The 22,797-nt window shown below is 38.8% G+C and overlaps 1 protein-coding gene across 9 annotated transcripts in view; it reads right to left on the bottom strand.

Annotated features, from left to right (window-relative positions):
- Nucleotides 1-22,797, bottom strand: part of ATRX (ATRX chromatin remodeler) — a 300,487-nt gene that overhangs the window by 231,688 nt on the left and 46,002 nt on the right. For 7 of the 9 annotated variants that reach the window (XR_005237641.2, XM_007992127.3, XM_007992126.3 and 4 more), the window contains exon 2: nucleotides 864-976. The exons of 1 other annotated variant lie outside the window; for it this stretch is intronic. Coding sequence is in view for 6 of the 8 variants with exons in the window: in XM_007992127.3 (XP_007990318.3) it covers nucleotides 864-976 (113 nt within the window). In the remaining 2 variants the exon portion in view is untranslated. Of the gene's footprint in view, nucleotides 1-863; nucleotides 977-22,797 lie in introns of those variants that run through there. One more of the 9 variants, XM_073013558.1, reaches the window with a different exon arrangement.

Below are 22,797 nucleotides of genomic sequence, written 5' to 3'. Positions count from 1 at the left end.
TTGAGCCCAAGGAGTTTGAGGCTGCAGTGAGCTATGATCACACCACTACACTCCAGTCTGGGTGACAGAGTAAGACCTCGTCTCTAAAAAAAAAAAAAATCTTTTTAAAGAGAGACAGAGACAGGGACGTAGAGAGGAGGTGTTAAGTGGTTTTATTTAAAAAAATAAATACACCAAATCTACTCAGGGATATTATCAAACAACATAAAAATTTAACTCTTATGTTGGGTGCGATGGCTCATGCCTGTTATCCTAGCACTTTGGGAGGCCAGTGAGGGCGGATCACTTGAGTTCCAGACCAGCTTGTACTAAAAATACAAAAATCAGTCGGACATGGTGGCAGATGCCTGTGATCCCAGCTACTCAGGAGGCTGAGGCAAGAGAACAGCTTGAGCCCAGGAGGCGGAAGTTGTAGTGAGCCAAGATCATGCCATTGTACTCCAGCCTGGGTGACAGAGCGAGACTCCATCACAAAAATAAAAATAAAAATTTAACTCCTAATACATGAATAATTGCTAGGATAAAACATTCCTGTACTACTCCTGCCTCTTCTAATATTATTTTTTCACCATCAACATTGACTAGCCATTCTATAACACATTTCCATTACAAATAAAACCATAAGTGCTTCCTTTTCTAAGCTTTCTATAGTCATACTCACCAAAATTAAAATCTCCTATATCAGATATAGCTAAGATACATAATAGGGGCTTCTATAAAGCTTGCTAATCTGTCATTTTTCACAAACTGAAATCTTCTAAAAGCTGCTCCCTGAATAAAATAAATGGTTACCTCCATAAGTGTAAAAAAAAAAAAAAATAGAAAAAAGACTAGAAGATATAGCACATTCTTTTTCAATTTACCTGTGTTTTGATTCATTGCAAGTCGTGGAGGAGAACTTGTTTCTTCAGATTCTTCTGATGAGTGTGCAAGGAAGTCATGAAGCTTCTGCACCAATGTATTCAACTTGCTTTCACTATTAAAACAAAATTTAAAGAATTCCCTTAATTAGCCTTTCATGTTTTAAATTAATTGTAAAGCTCTAGCAAACTGAAAATATAGCCATACTGTAAGTCGTGTAAGAGTATGCACATTCAAAGTAAAAACTAAGGGAAATGTTACAGCTGTGGGTGTAGAAAGAAAAAATATTAAAGAAAACGAATTTTAGGCTGGGTGTGGTGGCTCATAATAGAGCACGGTGGCTCATGCCTGTGGGTCTCAGCTACTCAGGAGGCTGAGGTGGGAGGATGGCTTGAGCCCTGTGAGGCAGAGGTAGCAGTGAGCTGAGATCATGCCACTGCACTCTAGCCAAGGCAACAGAGTCAGACACTGTCTCAAAAAAAAAAAAACAAGAATTTTATTTCACTAAGGATATAAAAATATGAGTAACACAACCTACCTGTACACTTACCTAGGATTAAAATATCATTTAAGGAAACTGCTATTACTTACTAAACATTTCAAAAATACTGAGGTCTTTCAATGTACTCTATATGCTGTTTTTAAACAGAAGTTAAACTTTGTGTTACTTTGTGTTACTTAAAAATGTATCAGAAAATGCTACCCTTAAGTTAATTCTTAACAAACAATAAACCTACCTACCACAAAAGAATTTTAAAAGAAATCAAAAGAAAATTTGGGGGATTAAGCAGCAAAAAGGTATTCATATTTAAATTATATCCATTCCTATTTCACAACAAATAGCTGATCCTTATACTTATCTTGTCATATTACCATTAGGTACCTAAGTTATTATTTCCTCTCACTTGTATATAGCTTATATTTGGAAAATCCTTAGAAATCAAAACATAGATGTAGAATATCACTTCAAGAAAGATTTATACTAGCCAACACCCAGAAAAAGAGAGGTTAAGATTTTCCTTTCCATCATTTAATAAAAATAATTCAGTAATTTATCAAATACATATACAGAACACTTACTCTCTGAAAGGCCTAAGCAGTGTTTTGGTTTAGTATTCTATCCTCTGCTTGACACAAAAGAACTGTATAAGAGACTGGCATAAAGATGAACAAAACATAGAAGAGGACTCGCAAGAGCTCCATCGCCCAGGGAAATATTTCCTTAACTAAGTTTTATAGCATCAACTCTTAAGTTACATAATAGATGTATCAGTAATTCAACAGGGTTTTAAGGAGTTAAAACTTTAAATAAGGAAAGTATAAGTTTACCCCATTTTTTTTCCTTAGAGTTAGCCTCTTGCTCTGTCACACCAGCTTGAGCACAGTGGCGTGACCTTGACTCACTGAGGCCTCAAACTCTTGGGCTAAAGCGATCCTCCAGCCTCAGCATCTTGAGTACCTATCGCACACACCTATGCTCTTAGTTGAGGAATTGTGGCACACAACTATACTCTTAGCTAAACTTTTTCTTTAATTTTTTGTAGAGATGGGGTCCAGTTATGTTGCCCAGGATGATCTGAAACTCCTGGCCTCAAGAAATCCTCCCACCTCAGCCTCCCAAAGCATTGGGACGACGGGTGTGAGCAACCATGCCCAGGACCATTTTTAATAAAAGTCAAAACTTTTGCATGTCAAGGGGCACCATCAAGAAAGTGAAAAGACAATCAATACAATGAGAGAAAACGATTTTCAAATCCTATATCTCATGAGGGTCTGGTAACCAGAATACAAAAAGAATTCTTACAATTAAAAACAAAAAGACAACTCAATTTTTAAAAGGGGTAAAAGACTTAGATATACATTTCTCAAAAGAATATATACAAACGACCAATAAGCACATGAAAAAATGCTCAAGATCATTAGTCATATCAGGGAAATGCAAATCAAAACCACAACAAGAAACCAATTTATACTTAGTAGGATGGATATAATAATTTTAAAAACAAATTAAAGACATACATAGGCTCAAAATAAAGGGATGGAGGAATATTTACCATGCAAATGGAAAGCAAAAAAAAAACCAGGGGTTACAATTCTAGTCTCTGATAAAACAGACTTTAAACCAACAAAGATCAAAACAGACAAAGAAGAATGTTACATAATGGTAAAGGGATCAATGCAACAAGAAGAACTAACTATCCCAAATATACATGTACCCAATACAGGAGCATCCAGAATCATAAAGCAAGTTCTTAGAGACCTACAAAGAAACTTAGACTCCCACACAATAATAGTGGGAGACTTTAATACCCCACTGTCAATATTAGACAGACGGACGAGACGGAAAATTAACAAGGATACACAAGACTTGAACTCACCTCTGGACCAAGCAGACCTAAGAGAACTCTCAACCCCAAAGCAACAGAACATACATTCTTATCAGCACCTCATCGCACTTATTCTAAAATTGACCATATAATTAGAAGTAAAATACTCCTAAGCAAATGCAAAAGAACAGAAATCATACCAGTCTCTCAGACTATAATGCAATCAAATTAGAACTCAGGGTTAAAAAACTCATTCAAAATCGCACAACTACATGGAAACTAAACAACTTGCTCCTGAATGACTACTAGGTAAATAACGAAATTAAGGCAGAAATAAAGAAGTTCTTTGAATCCAATGAGAACAAAGAGATAACGTACCAGAATTTCTCGGACAAATTTAAAGCAGTGTGTAGAGGAAAATTTATAGCACTAAATGCCCACAAGAGAAAGCAGGAAACATCTAAAATCGACACCGTAACATCACAATTAAAAGAACTAGAGAAGCAAGAGCAAACAAATTCAAAAGCTAGCAGAAGACAAGAAATAACTAAGATCAGAGAAGAACTGAAGGAGACAGAGACAGGAAAAACCCTTCAAAATATCAATGAATTCAGGAGCTGATTTTTTGAAAAGATCAACAAAACAGACCACTATCCAGACTAATAAAGAACAAAAGAGAGAAGAATCAAATAGACGCAATAAAAAATGATAAAGGGGATATCAACCACTGATCCCACAGAAATACAAACTACCATCAGAGAATACTATAAGCACCTCTATGCAAATAAACTAGAAAATCTAGAGGAAATGGATAAATTTCTGGACATACACACCCTCCCAAGACAAAACAAGGAAGAAGTTGAATCCCTGAATACACCAATAAAAAGTTCTGAAGTTGAGGCAGTAATTAATAGTCTACCAATCAAAACAAGTCCAGGATCAGACAGATTCAAAGCCAAATTCTACCAGAGGTACAATGAGGAGCTGGTACCATTCCTTCTGAAACTATTCCAATCAATAGAAAAGGAGGGAATCCTCCCTAACTCATTTTATGAGGCCATCATCATCCCGATACCAAAACCTGGCAGAGACACAACAAATAAAGAAAATTTCAGGCCAACACCTCTGATGAACATCGATGTGAAAATCCTCAACAAAATACTGGCAAACCGAATCCAGCAGCATATCAAAAAGCTTATCCACCACGATCAAGTCGGCTTCATCCCTGCGATACATGGCTGGTTCAACATATGCAAATCAATAAACATAATCCATCACATAAACAGAACCAATGACAAAACCACATGATTATCTCAATAGATGCAGAAAAGGCCTTCAATGAAATGTAACACCCCTTCATACTAAAAACTCTCAATAAACTAGGTACTAATGGAACATATCTCAAAATAATAAGAGCTATTTATAACAAACCCACAGCCAATATCATACTGAATGGGCAAAAACTGCAGGCATTCCCTTTGGAAACCGGCACAAGACAAGGATGCCCTCTCTCACCTCTCCTATTCAAAGCAATATTGTAAGTTCTGGTCAGGGCATTAAGGCAACAGAAATTCAATCAGGAAAAGAGGAAGTCAAATTGTCTCTGTTTGCAGATGACATGATTGTATATTTAGAAAACTCCATCGTCTCAGCCCAAAATCTCCTTAAGCTGATAAGAAACTTCAGCAAAGTCTCAGGATACAAAATCAATGTGCAAAAATCACAAGTATTCTTATACACCAATAACAGACAAACAGAGAGCCAAATCATGAGTGAACTCCCATTCACAATTGCTACAAAGAGAATAAAATACCTAGGAATACAACTTACAAGGGATATGAAGGACCTCTTCCAGGAGAACTACAAACTACTGCTCAAGGAAATAAGAGAGGACACAAATGGAAAAACATTCCATACTCATGGATAGGAAGAATCAATATCATGAAAATGGCCATACTGCCCAAAGTAATGTATACATTCAATGCTATCCCCATCAAGCTACCACTGACTTTATTCACAGAATTGGAACAAACTACTTTAAATTTCATATGGAACCGAAAAGGAGCCTGCAGGGTCAAGACAATCCTAAGCAAACAGAACAAAGCTTGAGGCATCATGCTACCTGACTTCAAACTATACTGCAAGGCTACAGTAACAAAAACAGCATGGTACTGGTACCAAAACAGATATATAGACCACTGGAACAGAACTGAGGCCTCAGAAATAACACTACACATCTACAACCATCTGATCTTTGACAAACCTGACAAAAACAAGCAATGGAGAAAGGACTCCCTATATAATAAATGGTGTTTGGAAAACTGGCTAGCCATATGCAGAAAACTGAAGCTGGATCCCTTCCTTACACCTTAAACAAAAATCAACTCACGATGGATTAAAGACTTAAACGTAAGACCTAAAACCATAGAAACCCTGGAAGAAAACCTAGGCAATACCATTTAGGACATAAGCATGGGCAAAGACTTCACAATTAAAATATCAAAAGCAATGGCAGCAAAAGCCAAAATTGACAAATGGGATCTAATTAAACTAAAGAGCTTCTGCACAGCATATATATATACACATATATATATATATAAACATAATAAAACATAATTTTTATAATATATATAAAATAGATATATATATAAAATCAGAGTGAACAGGCAACCTACAGAATGGGAGAAAATTTTTGCAATCTATCCATCTGACAAAGGGCTAATATCCAGAATCTACAAAGAACTTAAACAAATTTACAAGAAAAACACAAACAACCCTAACAAAAAGTAGGCAAAGGATATGAACAGACACTTCTCAAAAGAAGACATTTATGCAGCCAACAAACATATGAAAAAAAAACTCGTCACTGGTCATTAGAGAAATGTAAATCAAAACCACAATGAGGTAACATCTCACGCCAGTGAGAATGGTGATCATTCAAAAGTCAGGCAACAACAGATGCTGGAGAGGACGTGGAGAAACAGGAACACTTTTACACTGCTGGTGGGACTGTAAATTAGTTCAACCATTGTGGAAAACAGTGTGGCGATTCCTCAAGGATCTAGAACTAGAAATACCATTTGACCCAGCCATCCCATTATTGGGTATATACCAAAAGGATTATAAATCATGCTACTATAAAGACACATGCACACGTATGTTTACTGTGGCACTATTCACAATGGTAAAGACTTGGAACCAATCCAAATGTCCATCAGTGATAGACTGGATAAAGAAAATGTGGCACATATACACCATGGAATACTATGCAGCCATAAAAAAGGATGAGTTCATGTCCTTTGTAGGGACATGGATGAAGCTGGAAACCATCATTCTCAGCAAACTATCACAAGAACAGAAAACCAAACACCACATGTTCTCACTCATAAGTGGGAGTTGAACGATGAGAACACATGGACACAGGGAGGGGAACATCACACACCGGGGTCTGTCGTGGGGTAGAGGGAGGGGGGAGGGATAGCATTAGGAGATATACCTAATGTAAACGACGAGTTAATGGGTGCAGCACAGCAACATGGCACATGCGTACATATGTAACAAACCTGCATGTTGTGCACATGTACCCTAGAACTTCAAGTATAATAATAATAAAAACAAAAATCTCCATTAGAGAAACTTGGGTTCAGCCTTCAGTCTCACATTCACATAACTACAACAGGAGCTTGATGCAGATGGCAGTCTATGAGATCTGATCTGCCTATCTGCAACTGGGTCAAAAAAATAAATCTAAATCCTGATGTTAGCTAACTAAATAATAAACGACTAGGTTTCACACAAATTTTAAATCCTAATGTCACTTTAAAAAAAACAAAAACAAAAACAAAAACTATGGCCCACGATCATTACCATCAATGTTTGACTGCTTTTTTACCCATGAGGAATTGGGAAATTTAAAAAATTATTAGTGTTTTTTAATACATCTGACAAAGGTGATATCCAGAATCTGCAAGGAACTTAAATTTACAGGAAAAAAACAAACAACTCTATCAAAAAGTGGGTGAAGGATATGAGCAGATACTTCTCAAAAGAAGACATTTACGTGACCAACAAACATATGAAAAACAGCTCATCCTAACTGAATCCCCTTGATTTCTTTCTCTTGCCTGATTGCCCTAGCCAGAACTTCCAACACTATGTTGAATAGGAGTGGTGAGAGAGGGCATCCCTGTCTTGTGCCAGTTTTCAAAGGGAATTTTTCCAGTTTTTGCCCATTCAGTATGATATTGGCTGTGGGTTTGTCATAAATAGCTCTTATGATTTTGAGGTACGTTCCATCAATACCGAATTTATTGAGCGTTTTTAGCATGAAGGGCTGTTGAATTTTGTCAAAAGCCTTTTCTGCATCTATTGAGATAATCATGTGGTTCTTGTCTTTGGTTCTGTTTATATGCTGGATTATGTTTATTGATTTGCGAATGTTGAACCAGCCTTGCATCCCAGGGATGAAGCCCACTTGATCATGGTGGATAAGCTTTTTGATGTGCTGCTGAATCCGGTTTGCCAGTATTTTATTGAGGATTTTTGCATCGATGTTCATCAGGGATATTGGTCTAAAAGAAGAAGTCAAATTGTCCCTGTTTGCAGACGACATGATTGTATATTTAGAAAACCCCATTGTCTCAGCCCAAAATCTCCTTAAGCTGATAAGCAACTTCAGCAAAGTCTCAGGATACAAAATTAATGTGCAAAAATCACAAGCATTCTTATACACCAGTGACAGTCAAACAGAGAGCCAAATCAGGAATGAACTTCCATTCACAATTGCTTCAAAGAGAATAAAATACCTAGGAATCCAACTTACAAGGGATGTAAAGGACCTCTTCAAGGAGAACTACAAACCACTGCTCAGTGAAATAAAAGAGGACACAAACAAATGGAAGAACATACCATGCTCATGGATAGGAAGAATCAATATCGTGAAAATGGCCATACTGCCCAAGGTAATTTATAGATTCAATGCCATCCCCATCAAGCTACCAATGAGCTTCTTCACAGAATTGGAAAAAACTGCTTTAAAGTTCATATGGAACCAAAAAAGAGCCCGCATCTCCAAGACAATCCTAAGTCAAAAGAACAAAGCTGGAGGCATCACGCTACCTGACTTCAAACTATACTACAAGGCTACAGTAACCAAAACAGCATGGTACTGGTACCAAAACAGAGATATAGACCAATGGAACACAACAGAGTCCTCAGAAATAATACCACACATCTACAGCCATCTGATCTTTGACAAACCTGAGAGAAACAAGAAATGGGGAAAGGATTCCCTATTTAATAAATGGTGCTGGGAAAATTGGCTAGCCATAAGTAGAAAGCTGAAACTGGATCCTTTCCTTACTCCTTATACGAAAATTAATTCAAGATGGATTAGAGACTTAAATGTTAGACCTAATACCATAAAAATCCTAGAGGAAAACCTAGGTAGTACCATTCAGGACATAGGCATGGGCAAAGACTTCATGTCTAAAACACCAAAAGCAACGGCAGCAAAAGCCAAAATTGACAAATGGGATCTCATTAAACTAAAGAGCTTCTGCACAGCAAAAGAAACTACCATCAGAGTGAACAGGCAACCTACAGAATGGGAGAAAATTTTTGCAATCTACTCATCTGACAAAGGGCTAATATCCAGAACCTACAAAGAACTCAAACAAATTTACAAGAAAAAAACAAACAACCCCATCAAAAAGTGGGCAAAGGATATGAGCAGACATTTCTCAAAAGAAGACATTCATACAGCCAACAGACACATGAAAAAATGCTCATCATCACTGGCCATCAGAGAAATGCAAATCAAAACCACAATGAGATACCATCTCACACCAGTTAGAATGGCGATCATTCAAAAGTCAGGAAACAACAGGTGCTGGAGAGGATGTGGAGAAATAGGAACACTTTTACACTGTTGGTGGGATTGTAAACTAGTTCAACCATTATGGAAAACAGTATGGCGATTCCTCAAGGATCTAGAACTAGATGTACCATATGACCCAGCCATCCCATTACTAGGTATATACCCAAAGGATTATAAATTATGCTGCTATAAAGACACATGCACACGTATGTTTATTGCGGCACTATTCACAATAGCAAAGACTTGGAATCAACCCAAATGTCCATCAGTGACAGATTGGATTAAGAAAATGTGGCACATATACACCATGGAATACTATGCAGCCATAAAAAAGGATGAGTTTGTGTCCTTTGTAGGGACATGGATGCAGCTGGAAACCATCATTCTTAGCAAACTATCACAAGAACAGAAAACCAAACACCGCATGTTCTCACTCATAGGTGGGAACTGAACAATGAGATCACTTGGACTCGGGAAGGGGAACATCACACACCAGGGCCTATCATGGGGTGGGGGGAGGGGGGAGGGATTGCATTGGGAGTTATACCTTATGTAAATGACGGGTTGATGGGTGCAGCACACCAACATGGCACAAGTATACATATGTAGCAAACCTGCACATTGTGCACATGTACCCTACAACTTGAAGTTTAATAATAATAAATAAATTTAAAAAAACAAAAAAAAAAAAGAAAAAAAACAAAAAAAAAAAAAAGGAAAAACAGCTCATCATCACTGGTCATTAGAGAAATGCAAATCAAAACTACAATGAGATAACATCTCAGGCCAATTAGAATGGCGAACATTAAAAAGTCAGGAAACAACAGATGCTAGAGAGGACGTGGAGAAATAGGAACACTTTTACACTGTTGGTGAGAGGATAAATTCGTTCGACCATTGTGGAAGATAGTGTGACAATTCCACAAGGATCTAGAATTAGAAATACCATTTGACCCAGCAATCCCATTACTGGGTATATACCCAAAGGATTATAAATCATTCTACTATAAAGACACATGCACACATATGTTTACTGTAGCACTATTCACAATAGTAAAGACTTGGAAGCAACCCAAACGTCCATCAATTATACACTGGATAAAGGAAACGTGGCACCTACACACCACGGAATACTACAGAGCCATAAAAAAGGATGAGTTCATGTCCTTTGCAGGGACATGGATAAAGACGGAAACCATCATTCCCAGCAAACTAACACAGGAACAGAAAACCAAACACCACATGTTCTCACTCATAAGTGGGAGTTGAACAATGAGAACATACGGGCACGGGGAGGGGAACATCACACACTGGGGCCTGTCGGGGGGTTGGGGGCAAAGGGAAGGATAGCATTAGGAGAAACACCTAATGGAGATGATGGGGGATGGGTGCAGCAAACCACCATAGCATATGTATACTTATGTAACAAACCTGCACGTTCTGTTCACATATCCCGGAACTTAAAGTATAATAAAAAATAAAAAATAAAAAATTGAGAGTACTTTTAAAACAATAGTCTTCTTATAAACCAGAAAAGAAGTCTGAATAAACAACAGATTATGGCAGACTGTCTACAAATTTACAAATGATGCATTGGTTCAACACCAGAAATGGGATGAGAAGGAAAGCACAATGAGAAAGGTGAAAGATGGATAATTAATGGTAGAATGTGTTATGTACAATGCCACCTGTCCTCGAATCCACAAAAAGTATAATAAAAATTCCACTATTAAACCAGGTGTGGTGGCTCATGCCTATAATCCTAGCAATTTGAGAGGTGGAGATGGGAGGATCACTTGAGGCCAGGAGTTCGAGACCAGCCTGGTCAACATAGCGAGCCCCCATCTTCATTTAAAAACAAAACAAAAAAAAAGTCATTATCACTTTGCACAAGGATTAGCTGAAAACAAGCTCAGTTCGATGAGCCAATTTCTGTAATACTTCTTTTCATTTTTAAATTCAATTACCTCTATCACAGACATTTTACATGAAAATAATTCCAAGTTATTAGGATCATCCTTTTGGTCAATAATTAAATTATGTTTGGTTAGCAAAATAAATAATGAAAAACACATTACTTTGCTCTCATTCCCTATAGAAACTTGTGAAAAAAAGTACACAAAATGAACGAGGAAATGAATATAAAATTGCAACTTCTTAAAGCCTATGAAGTGTTAAATGTGATAGTATTTTTTAACTTATCAAATATTTAGAGGTAAAATGACTATTCATTGTAGGCTAAGTTCCCGTGAAATAGACACTCTCATAGATAGCCTGTGGTAATACATACATTTACAAAACAAATTGGCAAAAACCATCAAGAGACTTTGATCTAGTAATTCTATCTCTCTTTATCTACACAAAGAAAGTATTCCTTTTTTTCTTTTGAGTCGGAGTCTTGCTCTGTCGACCAGGCTGGAATACAGTGGTGCGATCTCGGCTCACTGCAACCTCTCCACCTCCCGAGTTCAAGCAATTCTCCTGCCTCAGCCTCCTGAGTAGCTGGGACTACAGGCGTGCGCCACCATGCCCGGCTAATTTTTGTATTTTTAGTATAGAAGGGGTTTCACCATATTGGCCAGGTTGGTCTTGAACTCCTGACCTCATGATCCACCTGCCTCAGCCTCCCAAAGTGCTGGGATTATAGGCATGAGCCACCGCATCCGGCCCAAAGAAAATATCTCTACATAATAACTTTACTCAACAGAGGTATCTATCTGTGAGATACAGAAAAAAAAAAAAAACTGTAATCAATTAAAGTGTATAATAAAGACTAGGTGAACAAGGATGCAAACAAGTCATACAATATCATACCAACCATTAAATTTTAAAAGTTCAAATAATATGGAAAATAGCTCATACTACAATGCTAACCAAAAATAGCAGGCTATAAACTGTCTATGATGTATGACAACAATTATGTTTAAAACTGAATTAAAATATTGCTAATAAATATACCCCAAAATGTCTATAGTAAGTAATATCTAGCTAATATTACAGAAGATATTTTTCTTCTACCTCTTTGGTACATAATAAACTCATTGCTTTCATGCAGGAAAATTTTTATTTTCTTTTTTAATTCATAGACTTTTCTTTAAAATTTGATAAAGACATGTATGACTCAAACTAATTCAAAATTTAAAACATCACTTTTCTAAGATTATTCAAGGTAATTCAATTCCATTTAAGAAATGACTCACATGTGCGTGTGTTTCTAGTTTCAAAATCGTCATGTTTAAAGTACATTATATGGCCCGGCATCCCAGCACTTTGGGAGGCCAAGGCAGGTGGATCACTTAAGGTCAGGAATTCGAGACCAGCCTGGGCAACATGGTGAAATCCCAACTCTACTTAAAATACAAAAAACTTAGCTGGGCGTGCCCGTGCATGCCTGTAGTCCCAGCTACTCGGGAGGCTGAGGCATGAAAATTGCTTGAACCTGGGAGGTGGAGGCTGCATTGAGCCAAGATCACACCACCGCACTCCAGCCTGGGCAACAGAGCAAGACTGTCTCAGAAAAATAAACACATGGCCGGGCGCGGTGGCTCAAGCCTGTAATCCCAGCACTTTGGGAGGCCGAGACGGGCGGATCACGAGGTCAAGAGATCGAGACCATCCTGGTTAACACAGTGAAACCCCATCTCTACTAAAAAATACAAAAAACTAGCCGGGCGTGGTGGCGGGCGCCTGTAGTCCCAGCTACTCGTGAGGCTGAGGCAGGAGAATGGCATAAACCCGGAAGGCGGAGCTTGTAGTGAGCTGAGATCCGGCCACTGCACTCCAGCCTGGGCGACAGAGCGAGACTCCGTCTCAAAAAAAAAAAAAAAAAAAAAAAAGAAAAATAAACACATTATAAAGCATACAGTTATTTGTTAATACCTGTAACTTCAGTTTTAAATTAAACAGTAATTAACGATTTCGACTTTTCACTAATCCAAGAGATTCTATTCATACCTGCTTTACTTACAAGTTTACTACTCACTTGTGTTGAAAACTTCCTAACACGTGTTCTTATCAAACATAATTATGACAAACATTTTCCAAAGCCAATGAAAACCAAAAAAGTGCAGAAGTGGCTATACTTACATAAGACAAAATAGATTTCAAGACAAAAACTATAAGAAAAGCCAAACAGGGTCACCATATAATGATAAAGCAGTCAATTCAGCAAGAGGACATAACCATTTTAAATATAAATGCACCCGACACTGGAGCACTCACATATATAAAGCAAGTATTATTAGAGCAAAAGGGAGAGACACACCCCAATATGATAATACCTGGAGACTTCAATATCCCACTTTCAGCATTGGACAGACCTTCCTAAGAAAACCAACAATGAAACATCAGACTTAATGTGCATTACAGACCAAATGGACCTAATAGATATTTACAGAACATTTCATCCAAGGGCTGCAGAATACACATTCTTCTCCTCAGCCCATGGATTATTCTCAAGGACAGAACATGTATTAAGTAACAAAACAAGTCTTAAGATATTAAAATACTGAAATAATATCAAGCATCTCCTCTGATAACAGAATAAAACTAGAAATCAATGAGAAATTTTGAAAAATATACAAATATATGTAAATTAAGCAATATGTTCCTGAATGATCAGTAGGACAATGCAGAAATTAAGAAGAAAATTGGAAAATTCATTGAAACAAATGATACTGAAACACAACATACCAAAACTTATGGGATATAGCAAAAGCATTACTAAAAGGGAAATTTATAGCTGTAAGTGCCTACATCAAAAAAGAAGAAATACTTCAAATAAACCCTAACAACACATCTTAAAGAACAAGAAAAGCAAAAGTAAACCAACTCCAAAATCAGAAGAAATAGTAAAGATAAGAGTGAAGCAAATGAAACTGAAATAAAGAAAACAATACAAAATATCAATAAAACAAAATGTTGGTTTTTGTAAAAGTTAAAAGAAGATTTAAAAACCTTTGGCCAGAGTGAAAAAAAAAGAAGATCCAAATATATAAATCAGAGACGAGAATGGAAACATTACAATTACAACCAATCTACAGAAATAAAAAAGTTCATTCATGGCTACTATGAAAAACTATATGCTAATGAATTGGAAAACCTAGAAGAAATGGACAAATTCCTAGACACAACCTACCAAGATTGAACTATGAACAAATCTACAACCTGAACACAACTATAACAACGAGATTGTTGCCATAACAAAAATTCTCCCAGTAAATAAAAGCCTGGGACCTGATGACTTCACTGCTGAATTCTACCAAATATTTAAAGAAGATCTAATACTGATAGGGGCAGGAGGCAGAGAAATTCTAGGAAGACAGGGGCAGACCCTGGTGAAACTCCACGTTCAAGCCAAAAAGCCTGAAACCCAAGGCCCAAAGTGAAAACTTCTATTCCTGTTTGTCTGTTCTCTCCCGATTGGTTCTGTTTGAATAATTTCTCTTTACCAATAGAATGTTGCCTTTTCCAAAACTCCTACAGCCTGCCCCGTCCCCATCCTGTGCCTATAAAGACCCCAGATTCAGTTGGTAGAGAGGAGAGAAACGGCTTAATTTCAGAGAAAAGATGGCCAAACTTTGGCAAAGGAGATGGCTTGACTTAGGGAAGAAACGGCCGGACTTCAGGGAAATCAGCCCTTCCCGTCCCCTCTCCAGCTCCCCTCTCCGCTGAGCCATTCCCACCGCTCAATAAAATTCTTCACCTTCACCATCCTTCAAGTGTCCACTCGACCTCATTCTTCTTGGATACCAAGTGAGTGTGGGTACCCAAAAAAGACTGTCACACCGGCCCTTTGCCCTTGCCAGTAGAGGGCAGCCACTCCACATGACAAGGAAAGAGGCCATCTGAGCTGTTAACACACAGCCATCGGCAGACAGCAGAACTAAAGGAGCACTGTTAACACAACCTTGGGGGCCTCAGGGTCACAGACAACACCCCCTTCCCCATCAACCTGGGTGCTGTGCCCACAACAGCCGGGTCCCACACTCACTCGCTTGTGCCTGGTCTGGCCGTGGTCCCTGCACAGAGCTTGCTACCGTATCAGCCCAGCCGGCCAGGTCCCGGACTCACTCATTCACATGCACCCGCCAACAAGGGGTTGAGCACCCAGGCTGAGTAAACATTTGCCCCTGTCACAAGTCCAACAAAGGGGCCGAGAAAATTCCTGCATCAATACTATTCCTACTCAAACTATTCCAAAAAATAAAAGGACGCAATACTTCCAAACACATTCTGTGAGGCCAGTATTACCCTGTTACCAAAACCAGACAAAAACACATCAAAAAAAGAAAATGACAGGCCAATATCTCTGATAAATATTGGTGCAAACATCCTCAACAAAATACTAGCAAACCAGATACATTAAAAAGATCATTCATCATAACCAAGTGGAGTTTACCCCTTGGATGCAAGAGGGGATCAATATATGCAAATCAGTGTGATACATCATATCAACAGAATGAAGTACAAAACCCATATTCTATCAATTGATGCTTAAAAACCATTTGATAATATTCAATATTCCTTCATGATAAAAACCCTCAAAAAAATGGGCTTAGGAGGAACATACCTCAACATAATAAAAGCCATATACAACACACCCACAGCTAGTATCAAACTGAGGGGAAAAACTCAATGCCTTTCCTCTAAGATCCAGATCATGACAAGGATGCCCACTTCCAGCAGTTACTCAACAAAGTACTACTGGAAATCCTAGCTACAGCAACTAGACAAGAGAAAGAAATAAAGGGAAAGGAAGAACTCAAATTACCCTTATTTGCAGATTATATGATCTTATATTCAGAAAAACCTACACTCTACAAAAAAACTATTAGAACTGATAAATTCAGTAAACTCTCAGTATAAAAAATCACTATACAAATATCAGCAGCATTTCTATATATCAACAGTGACCAATCTGAAAAGGAAATTGAATAAAATTGAAGACACCAAAAAATGGAAAGATATTCTATGTTCATGGATTGGAAGAATCAATATTGTTAAAATGTCCATACTACCCAAAGCAATCTACAGATTCAATGCAATCCCTATCAAAATGTCAATGACATTCTTCACAGAAATAGAAAAAACAATCCTAAAACTTACATGGAACCATAAAAGTTCCAGAATTTCCAAAGCTATACTAAGCAGAAAGAACAAAACGAAGAATCACATTATCAGACTTCAAATTATACCACAGAGTTATAGTAACCAAAACAGCATGATTCTGGCATAAAAGCAGACACATAAACCAATGAACAGAATACAGAACTGAGAAACAAATCCACACATCTACGGTAAACTCATTTTCTATTTTACAAAGGTGCCGAGAACATACGCTGGGGAAAAGAAAGGCTCAATACATGATGCTAGGGGACAGTCACAGTGGCTCATGTCTGTAATCCCAGAATTTTGGAAGGCCAAAGCAGACAGATCACTTGAGGTCAGGAGTTTGAGACCAGCCTCGCCAACATGGTGAAACCCCATCTACACTAAAAATATAAAAATTAGCCAGTCATGGTGGCAGGCACCTGTAATCCCAGCCACTTGAAAGGCTGAGGCAGAAGAATCACTTGAACCCAGGAGGCAGAGGTTGCAGTGAGGGGAGATAGCATCACTGCACTCCAGCCTGGGCGACACAGTGAGACTCACTCTCAAAAAAATAAATAAAATAAAATAAAGTAAAATAAAAGGTGCCAGGGCCAGGCACAGTAGCTCACACCTGTAATCCCAGCACTTTGGGAGGCCGAGGCGGAAGTATCACCTGAGGTCAGGAGTTCGAGACCAGTCTGGCCAACATGGTGAAACCCCGTCTCTACTAAAAATACAAAAATTAGCTGGGCATCATGGTGGGTGCCTGTAATCCCAGCTACTTGGGAGGCTGAGGGAGGAAAATCACTTGAACCCAGGAGGCAGAGGTTGCAGTAAGATGAGATAGCACCACTGCACTCCAGCCTGGGCAACACAGGGACACTCACTCTCAAAAAAATAAATAAAATAAAAATTAAATGATGCTGGCCGGGCACGGGGGCTCCTGCCTGTAATCCCAGTAATTTGGGAGGCCGAGGCAGGTGGATCATTTGAGGTCAGGAGTTCAAGATCAGCCTGGCCAACATGGTGAAACCCCATCTCTACTCAAAATATAAAAATTAGCCAGGCATGGTGGTACACGCCTGTAAACCCAGCTACTCGGGAGGCTGAGGCAGGAGAACTGCTTGAATCCAGGAAGTGGAGCCTACATCACACCACTGCACTCCAGCCTGGGTGATGGAATGAGACCGTCTCAAAAAAAACAAAATAAATAAATATAAAAAAATAAATGGTGCCAGGAAAACTGGATATCCATATACAGAAGAACGAAACTAAACTCCAGGCCAGGTACGGTGGCTCATACCTATAATCTCAGCACTTTGGGAGGCCGAGATGGCCGGATCACCTGAGGTCAGGAGTTCGAGGCCAGCCTGGCCAACATGGCGAAATCTGGTCTCTATTAAAAGTACAAAAATTAGCCAGGCGTGGTGACTCACGCCTATAATCCCAGCACTTTAATCCGAGGCCAAGGGAGGCAGATCACAAGGTCAGGAGATTGAGACCATCCTGGCTACAGTGAAACCCTGTCTCTACTAAAAATACAAAAAATTAGCCAGGCATGGTGGTGGGCACCTGTAGTCCCAGCTACTCGGGAGGCTGAGGCAGGAGAATGGCGTGAACCCGGGAGGCGGAGCCTGCAGTGAGCTGAGATCGCACCACTGCACTCCAGCCTGGGCGACAGAGTGAGACTCCGTCTCAAAAAATAATAATAAAAAATAAATAAAAATTTAAAAATACAAAAATTAAATGGGCATGGTGGTGGGCTCCTGTAATCCCAGCTACTCGGGAGGCTGAGGCAGGAGAATTGCTTGAACCTGGAAGGCGGAGGTTGCAGTGAGCTGAGACCATGCCATTGCACTCCAGTATGGGCAACAAGAGCCGAAACTCTATCTCAAAAAAAAAAAAAGAAAGAAACTAGACTCCTATCTCTTGCCATATACATAAATAAAATCAAAATGGATTAAAGACTTTTATCTAAAACTTCAATTTATGAATACTCTACAAGAAAACATTGGGGAAACTCTCTAGGCCATTAGTCTGGGTAAAATTTTCTTGAACAATATCCTACAAACACAGGTAACCAAACAAAAATGGACAAATGGGATCACATCAAGTTAAAAAGCTTTTGCACAACAAAGGAAACAATCAACAAAGTGAACAAACAATCCAAAGAATGGGAGAAAGTATTTGCAAACTATCCATCTAACAGGGGATTAATAACCAGAATATGTAAGGCACTCAAACAACTCTACAGAATAAAAATCTAATAATCCAATCAAAAATGGGCAAAAAATGTGGATACACATTTCTCAAAAGAAGACATACAAATTGCAAAGAGGCATACGAAAAAGCGTTCTACATCACTGATCATCAGAGAAATGCAAATCAAAACTACCATGAGATATCATCTCACCTCAGTTAAAGTGGCTTATATCCAAAAGACAAGCAATAACAAATGTTGGCAATGATATAGAGAAAAGGAAACCCTCGTACACAGTTGGCGGGAACGTGAAATAGGACAACCACTACGAAGAACAGTTTGGAGGTTCCTTAAAAAACTAAAAATTGAGCTACCATATGATCCAGCAATCCAGTTGCTTGGGTATATACCAGAAAGAAAGCAAATCAGCATATCAAAGGGATACCTGCATTCCCATGTTTATTATAGCACTGTTCCCAATAACCAAGATTTGGATGCAACCTAAGCATCCATCAAGAGATGAATGGATAAAGAAAACGTGGTATTTACACAAAATGGAGTACTATTCAGCCATAAAAAAGAATGAGATCCTGTCATTTGCAACAACATGGATGGAACTAGAGGTTATTATGCTAAGTGAAATAAGCCAGGCACAGAAAGACCAACATTGCATATTCTCACTTATTTGTGGGATCTAAAAATCAAAACAATTAAACTCATGGAGATACAGAGTAGAAGGATGGTTACCAGAGGCTGAAAAGAGTAAAGATGCGGTGACGTTTAATGGGAACAAAAAAAAAAGTTGGAAAGCATGAATAAGACCTAGTATTTGACCAGGTGCAGTGGCTCACACCTGTAATCCCAGCACTTTGGGAGGCCACGGCAGGCAGACCACGAGGTCAGGAGTTCAAGACCAGCCTGGCCAACATGGTGAAACCCTGTCTCTACTAAAAATACAAAAATTAGCTGGGCGTGGTGGTGGGCGCCTGTAATCCCAGCTACTCAGCAGGCTGAGGCAGGACAATCATTTGAACCCGGGAGGCGGAGGTTGCAGTGAGCCGAGATCGCGCCATTGCACTCCAGCCTGGGCGACAGGGAAAGACTCTGTGTCCCCAAAAAAAAAAAAAAAAAAACACAAAAAACAAAAGGTCTAGTATTTGATAGCACAACAGGGTATATACAATAAATAATAAATGAATTAATCTAATTAATCATGTGAGGTCAGGAGTTTGAGATCTAATTAATGTATTTACTGTATTAAATTAATTAATTGTACATTTTTTAATACCTGAAAGAGTAAAACTGGATTATTTTTAACTCAAATGATACATGCTTGAGGGGATGGATAGCCCATTTTACATGATGTGATCAGTACACATTTCATGCCTGTTTCAAAATCTCATAAATCCCACAAATATATACACTGACTATGTACCCACAATTTTATTTTTTGTTTAAATTTCATGCCTTAATTTTACTCCCAAATGTGATACAAGCCCATATACATTTCCTCCATGACACCAAATTTCAACCACTGAAAAAGCATCTCTTAGGGTAAATGCTGGAATTCTCTGTAATGGGTCCACATGTCTTTGGTTTTCTTACTAACCTTACCAAATTCTAACATGTACATGTAATACACACTGACCTGATTTAAAACATATAAAAACCTTATTACAGGAAACTGAGGCTCAGAAAGACATTTATTTGCTGAATGAAATAAAGGAGTTAAATAATTTGCACTTCTGGCTGGGTGCAGTGGCTCACACCTGTAATCCCAGCACCTAGGGAGGCTGAGGTGGGAGGATGATTTGAGCCCAAGAGTTCAAGACAAGCCTGAACAACATAGTGAGGTCCCATCTCTACAGAATTTTTTTTAATTAGACGGTGTGGTGGCATCTGCCTGTAGTCCCAGATACTCAGGAGGCTGAGGTGGGAAGATCGCTTGACCCTAGGAAGTCAAGGCTACAGTGAGCCAGGATCAAGCCACTGCACTCCAGCCTAGGCGATACAGTGACACCCTGTCTCCAAAATAATAGTAGTAATAATAATAATAATAATAATAATAATAATAATAATTTGCACTTCTAAATACTAAGTGGAAAATCAGGAAGTCTATGTCCAATCAAAAGTCTACACTATACTGCATCCTTTCAGGGAAATCAAGGCACAGTCACTAATGGAATTTAATGAGTAGAAAAGTACTTGCCCTAGTAGATAATCATAAAAACTAACAATACCTTTCTTTTTTTTTTTTTTTTTTTTTTTGGTAGGGGGAAACAGTGTCTCACTCTGTTGCCCATGCTGGAGTTCAGCGGCACAATCTTGGCTCACTGCAACCTCCCCCTAAGTAGCTGGGATTACAGGCATGCGCCTCCACGCCCGGCTAATTTTTATATTTTCAGTAGAGACGGGTTTCACCATGTTGGCCAGGCTGGTCTCAAACTCCTGGTCTCAAGTAGTCTGCCTGCCTCAGCCTCCCAAGGTGCTGGGATTACAGGCATGTTCCTGGCTAAAACTAACAATATTTAAATGGACTAAGGATAAGCTAAGATGTCCATAAAAGTACTTTTAGGTAATACCGCATACTTTTTCATCTTTGTTCTTTGCCATCTTTGTTACTGTCATATTTACATTTGCATTTTTTTTTAATTTTTTATTTCCACAGGCTTTTGGGGAATACGTGGTATCTGATTATTTTTTATTTCCACAGGCTTTTGGGGAATACGTGGTATCTGGTTACATGAGTAAGTTCTTTAGTAGTAATTTTTGAGATTTTTGTTGCACCCATCTCCCAAGCAGTATACATGAACCCAATTTGTAGTCTTTTATCCCTCAGCCCCTTCCTACCCTTTCCCTCTGAGTCCCCAAAGGCCACTGTGTCGTTCTTACGCCTTTGCATCCTTATAGCTTAGCTCCTACTTATGAGTGAGAACATACAACGTTTGGTTTTCCATTCCTGAGTTACTTCACTTAGAATAATAGTCTCCAATCCCATCCAGGTTACTGCAAGTGCCATTAATTCATTCGTTCTTACAGCTGAGTAGTATTCCATCACATATATATAATCGGATATACATATATCAGTTTCTTTATCCACTAGTTTCTAATTATTTCTTAATTTTTAAATAAAACACTTTATAAACACATAAAATTATGAGATCTCTAGTTATATTTCTCATATCTAAGGCACTGTGCTTACCACACTATCCAAATAAGCACAGCAGCAACTAAATATAGGGTGCTAATAATAAGAAAAACAAATTATTTTTAAACTAATTCTTTTCTATTTTTTGAGACAGCATCTCACTCCGTCGCCCAGGCTGGAGTGCAATGGCGTGATCTCAGCTCCCTGCAACCTCCGCCTCCCAGGTTCAAGCAATTCTCCTGCCTCAGCGTCCCGAGTAGCTGGGACTACAGGCGCCCGCCACCACGCCCTGCTCATTTTTATATTCTTAATAGACATGGGGTTCCACCATGTTGGTCAGCATGGTCTCGATCTCCTGACCTCATGATCCACCCGTCTCGGCCTCCCAAAGTGCTGGGATTACAGGCGTGAGCCACCACGCCCGGACTTAAAACGAATTCTTAAAACATCCAGTTGAAAGCAGAACCTGATCCTCACAAAGACTAAGACCTGGGAGGTATTTCACAAGAATTTCAAACAAAAGAGAACATAAAAATAAGCCCACAGACACTTATGACAGTTTACATGAGGTTATTTTTACTAAAAGCAAGAAAAAATGGGCCGGGCAAGGTGGCTCATGCCTGTAATCCCAGCACTTTGGGAGGCTGAGGCAGGTAGATCACCTGAGGCCAGGAGTTCGAGACCAGTCTGGCCAACATGACGAAACCCCGTCTCTACCAAAAATATAAAAAATTAGCCAGACGTAGTGGTGGGCGCCTGTAATCCCAGCTACATGAGAGGCTGAGGCAGGAGAATTGCTTGAACCTGGAAGGCAGAGGTTGCAGTGAGCGGAGATTGCGCAACTGCACTCCAGCCTAGGGAACAAGAGCGAAACTCGTCTCAAAAAAAAAAAAAAAGGAAAAAAATTTTTTTTTAAAAAAAAGAAAAACCAAACAAAACTCACCAGGCAGCTACAATATGTAAGGATCTTAGAGGTCCTCACTTCTATCCTAACAAGAAAAAATGCTGAAAAAACTGAAAATCAGTAATTTATCTTAGAGCAATCCAAAAACTGAGGTCATAAGGCAAACCACCAAAAAAAAAACTAGAAAGACAGATACAGAGTATCACAGCTTTCCTAGAACAGGAACACTCAAGCAGAAACTGACGAACAACTTCTGGAGGCCAAATATGGATTAGTTTGAGAGTTTAAAAATCGCCGGTGGCTCACGCCTGTAATCCCTGCACTTTGGGAGGCCGAGGCGGGCGGATCACGAGGTCAGGAGATCGAGACCATCCTGGCTAACACGGT

The sequence above is a fragment of the Chlorocebus sabaeus genome, chromosome X (genome assembly GCF_047675955.1).
Source record: "Chlorocebus sabaeus isolate Y175 chromosome X, mChlSab1.0.hap1, whole genome shotgun sequence".
NCBI classification, from domain to species: Eukaryota; Metazoa; Chordata; class Mammalia; order Primates; family Cercopithecidae; genus Chlorocebus; species Chlorocebus sabaeus.
The sequence above is the reverse complement of the archived record's forward strand: the minus strand, read 5'-3'. Positions and strand labels throughout refer to the sequence as shown.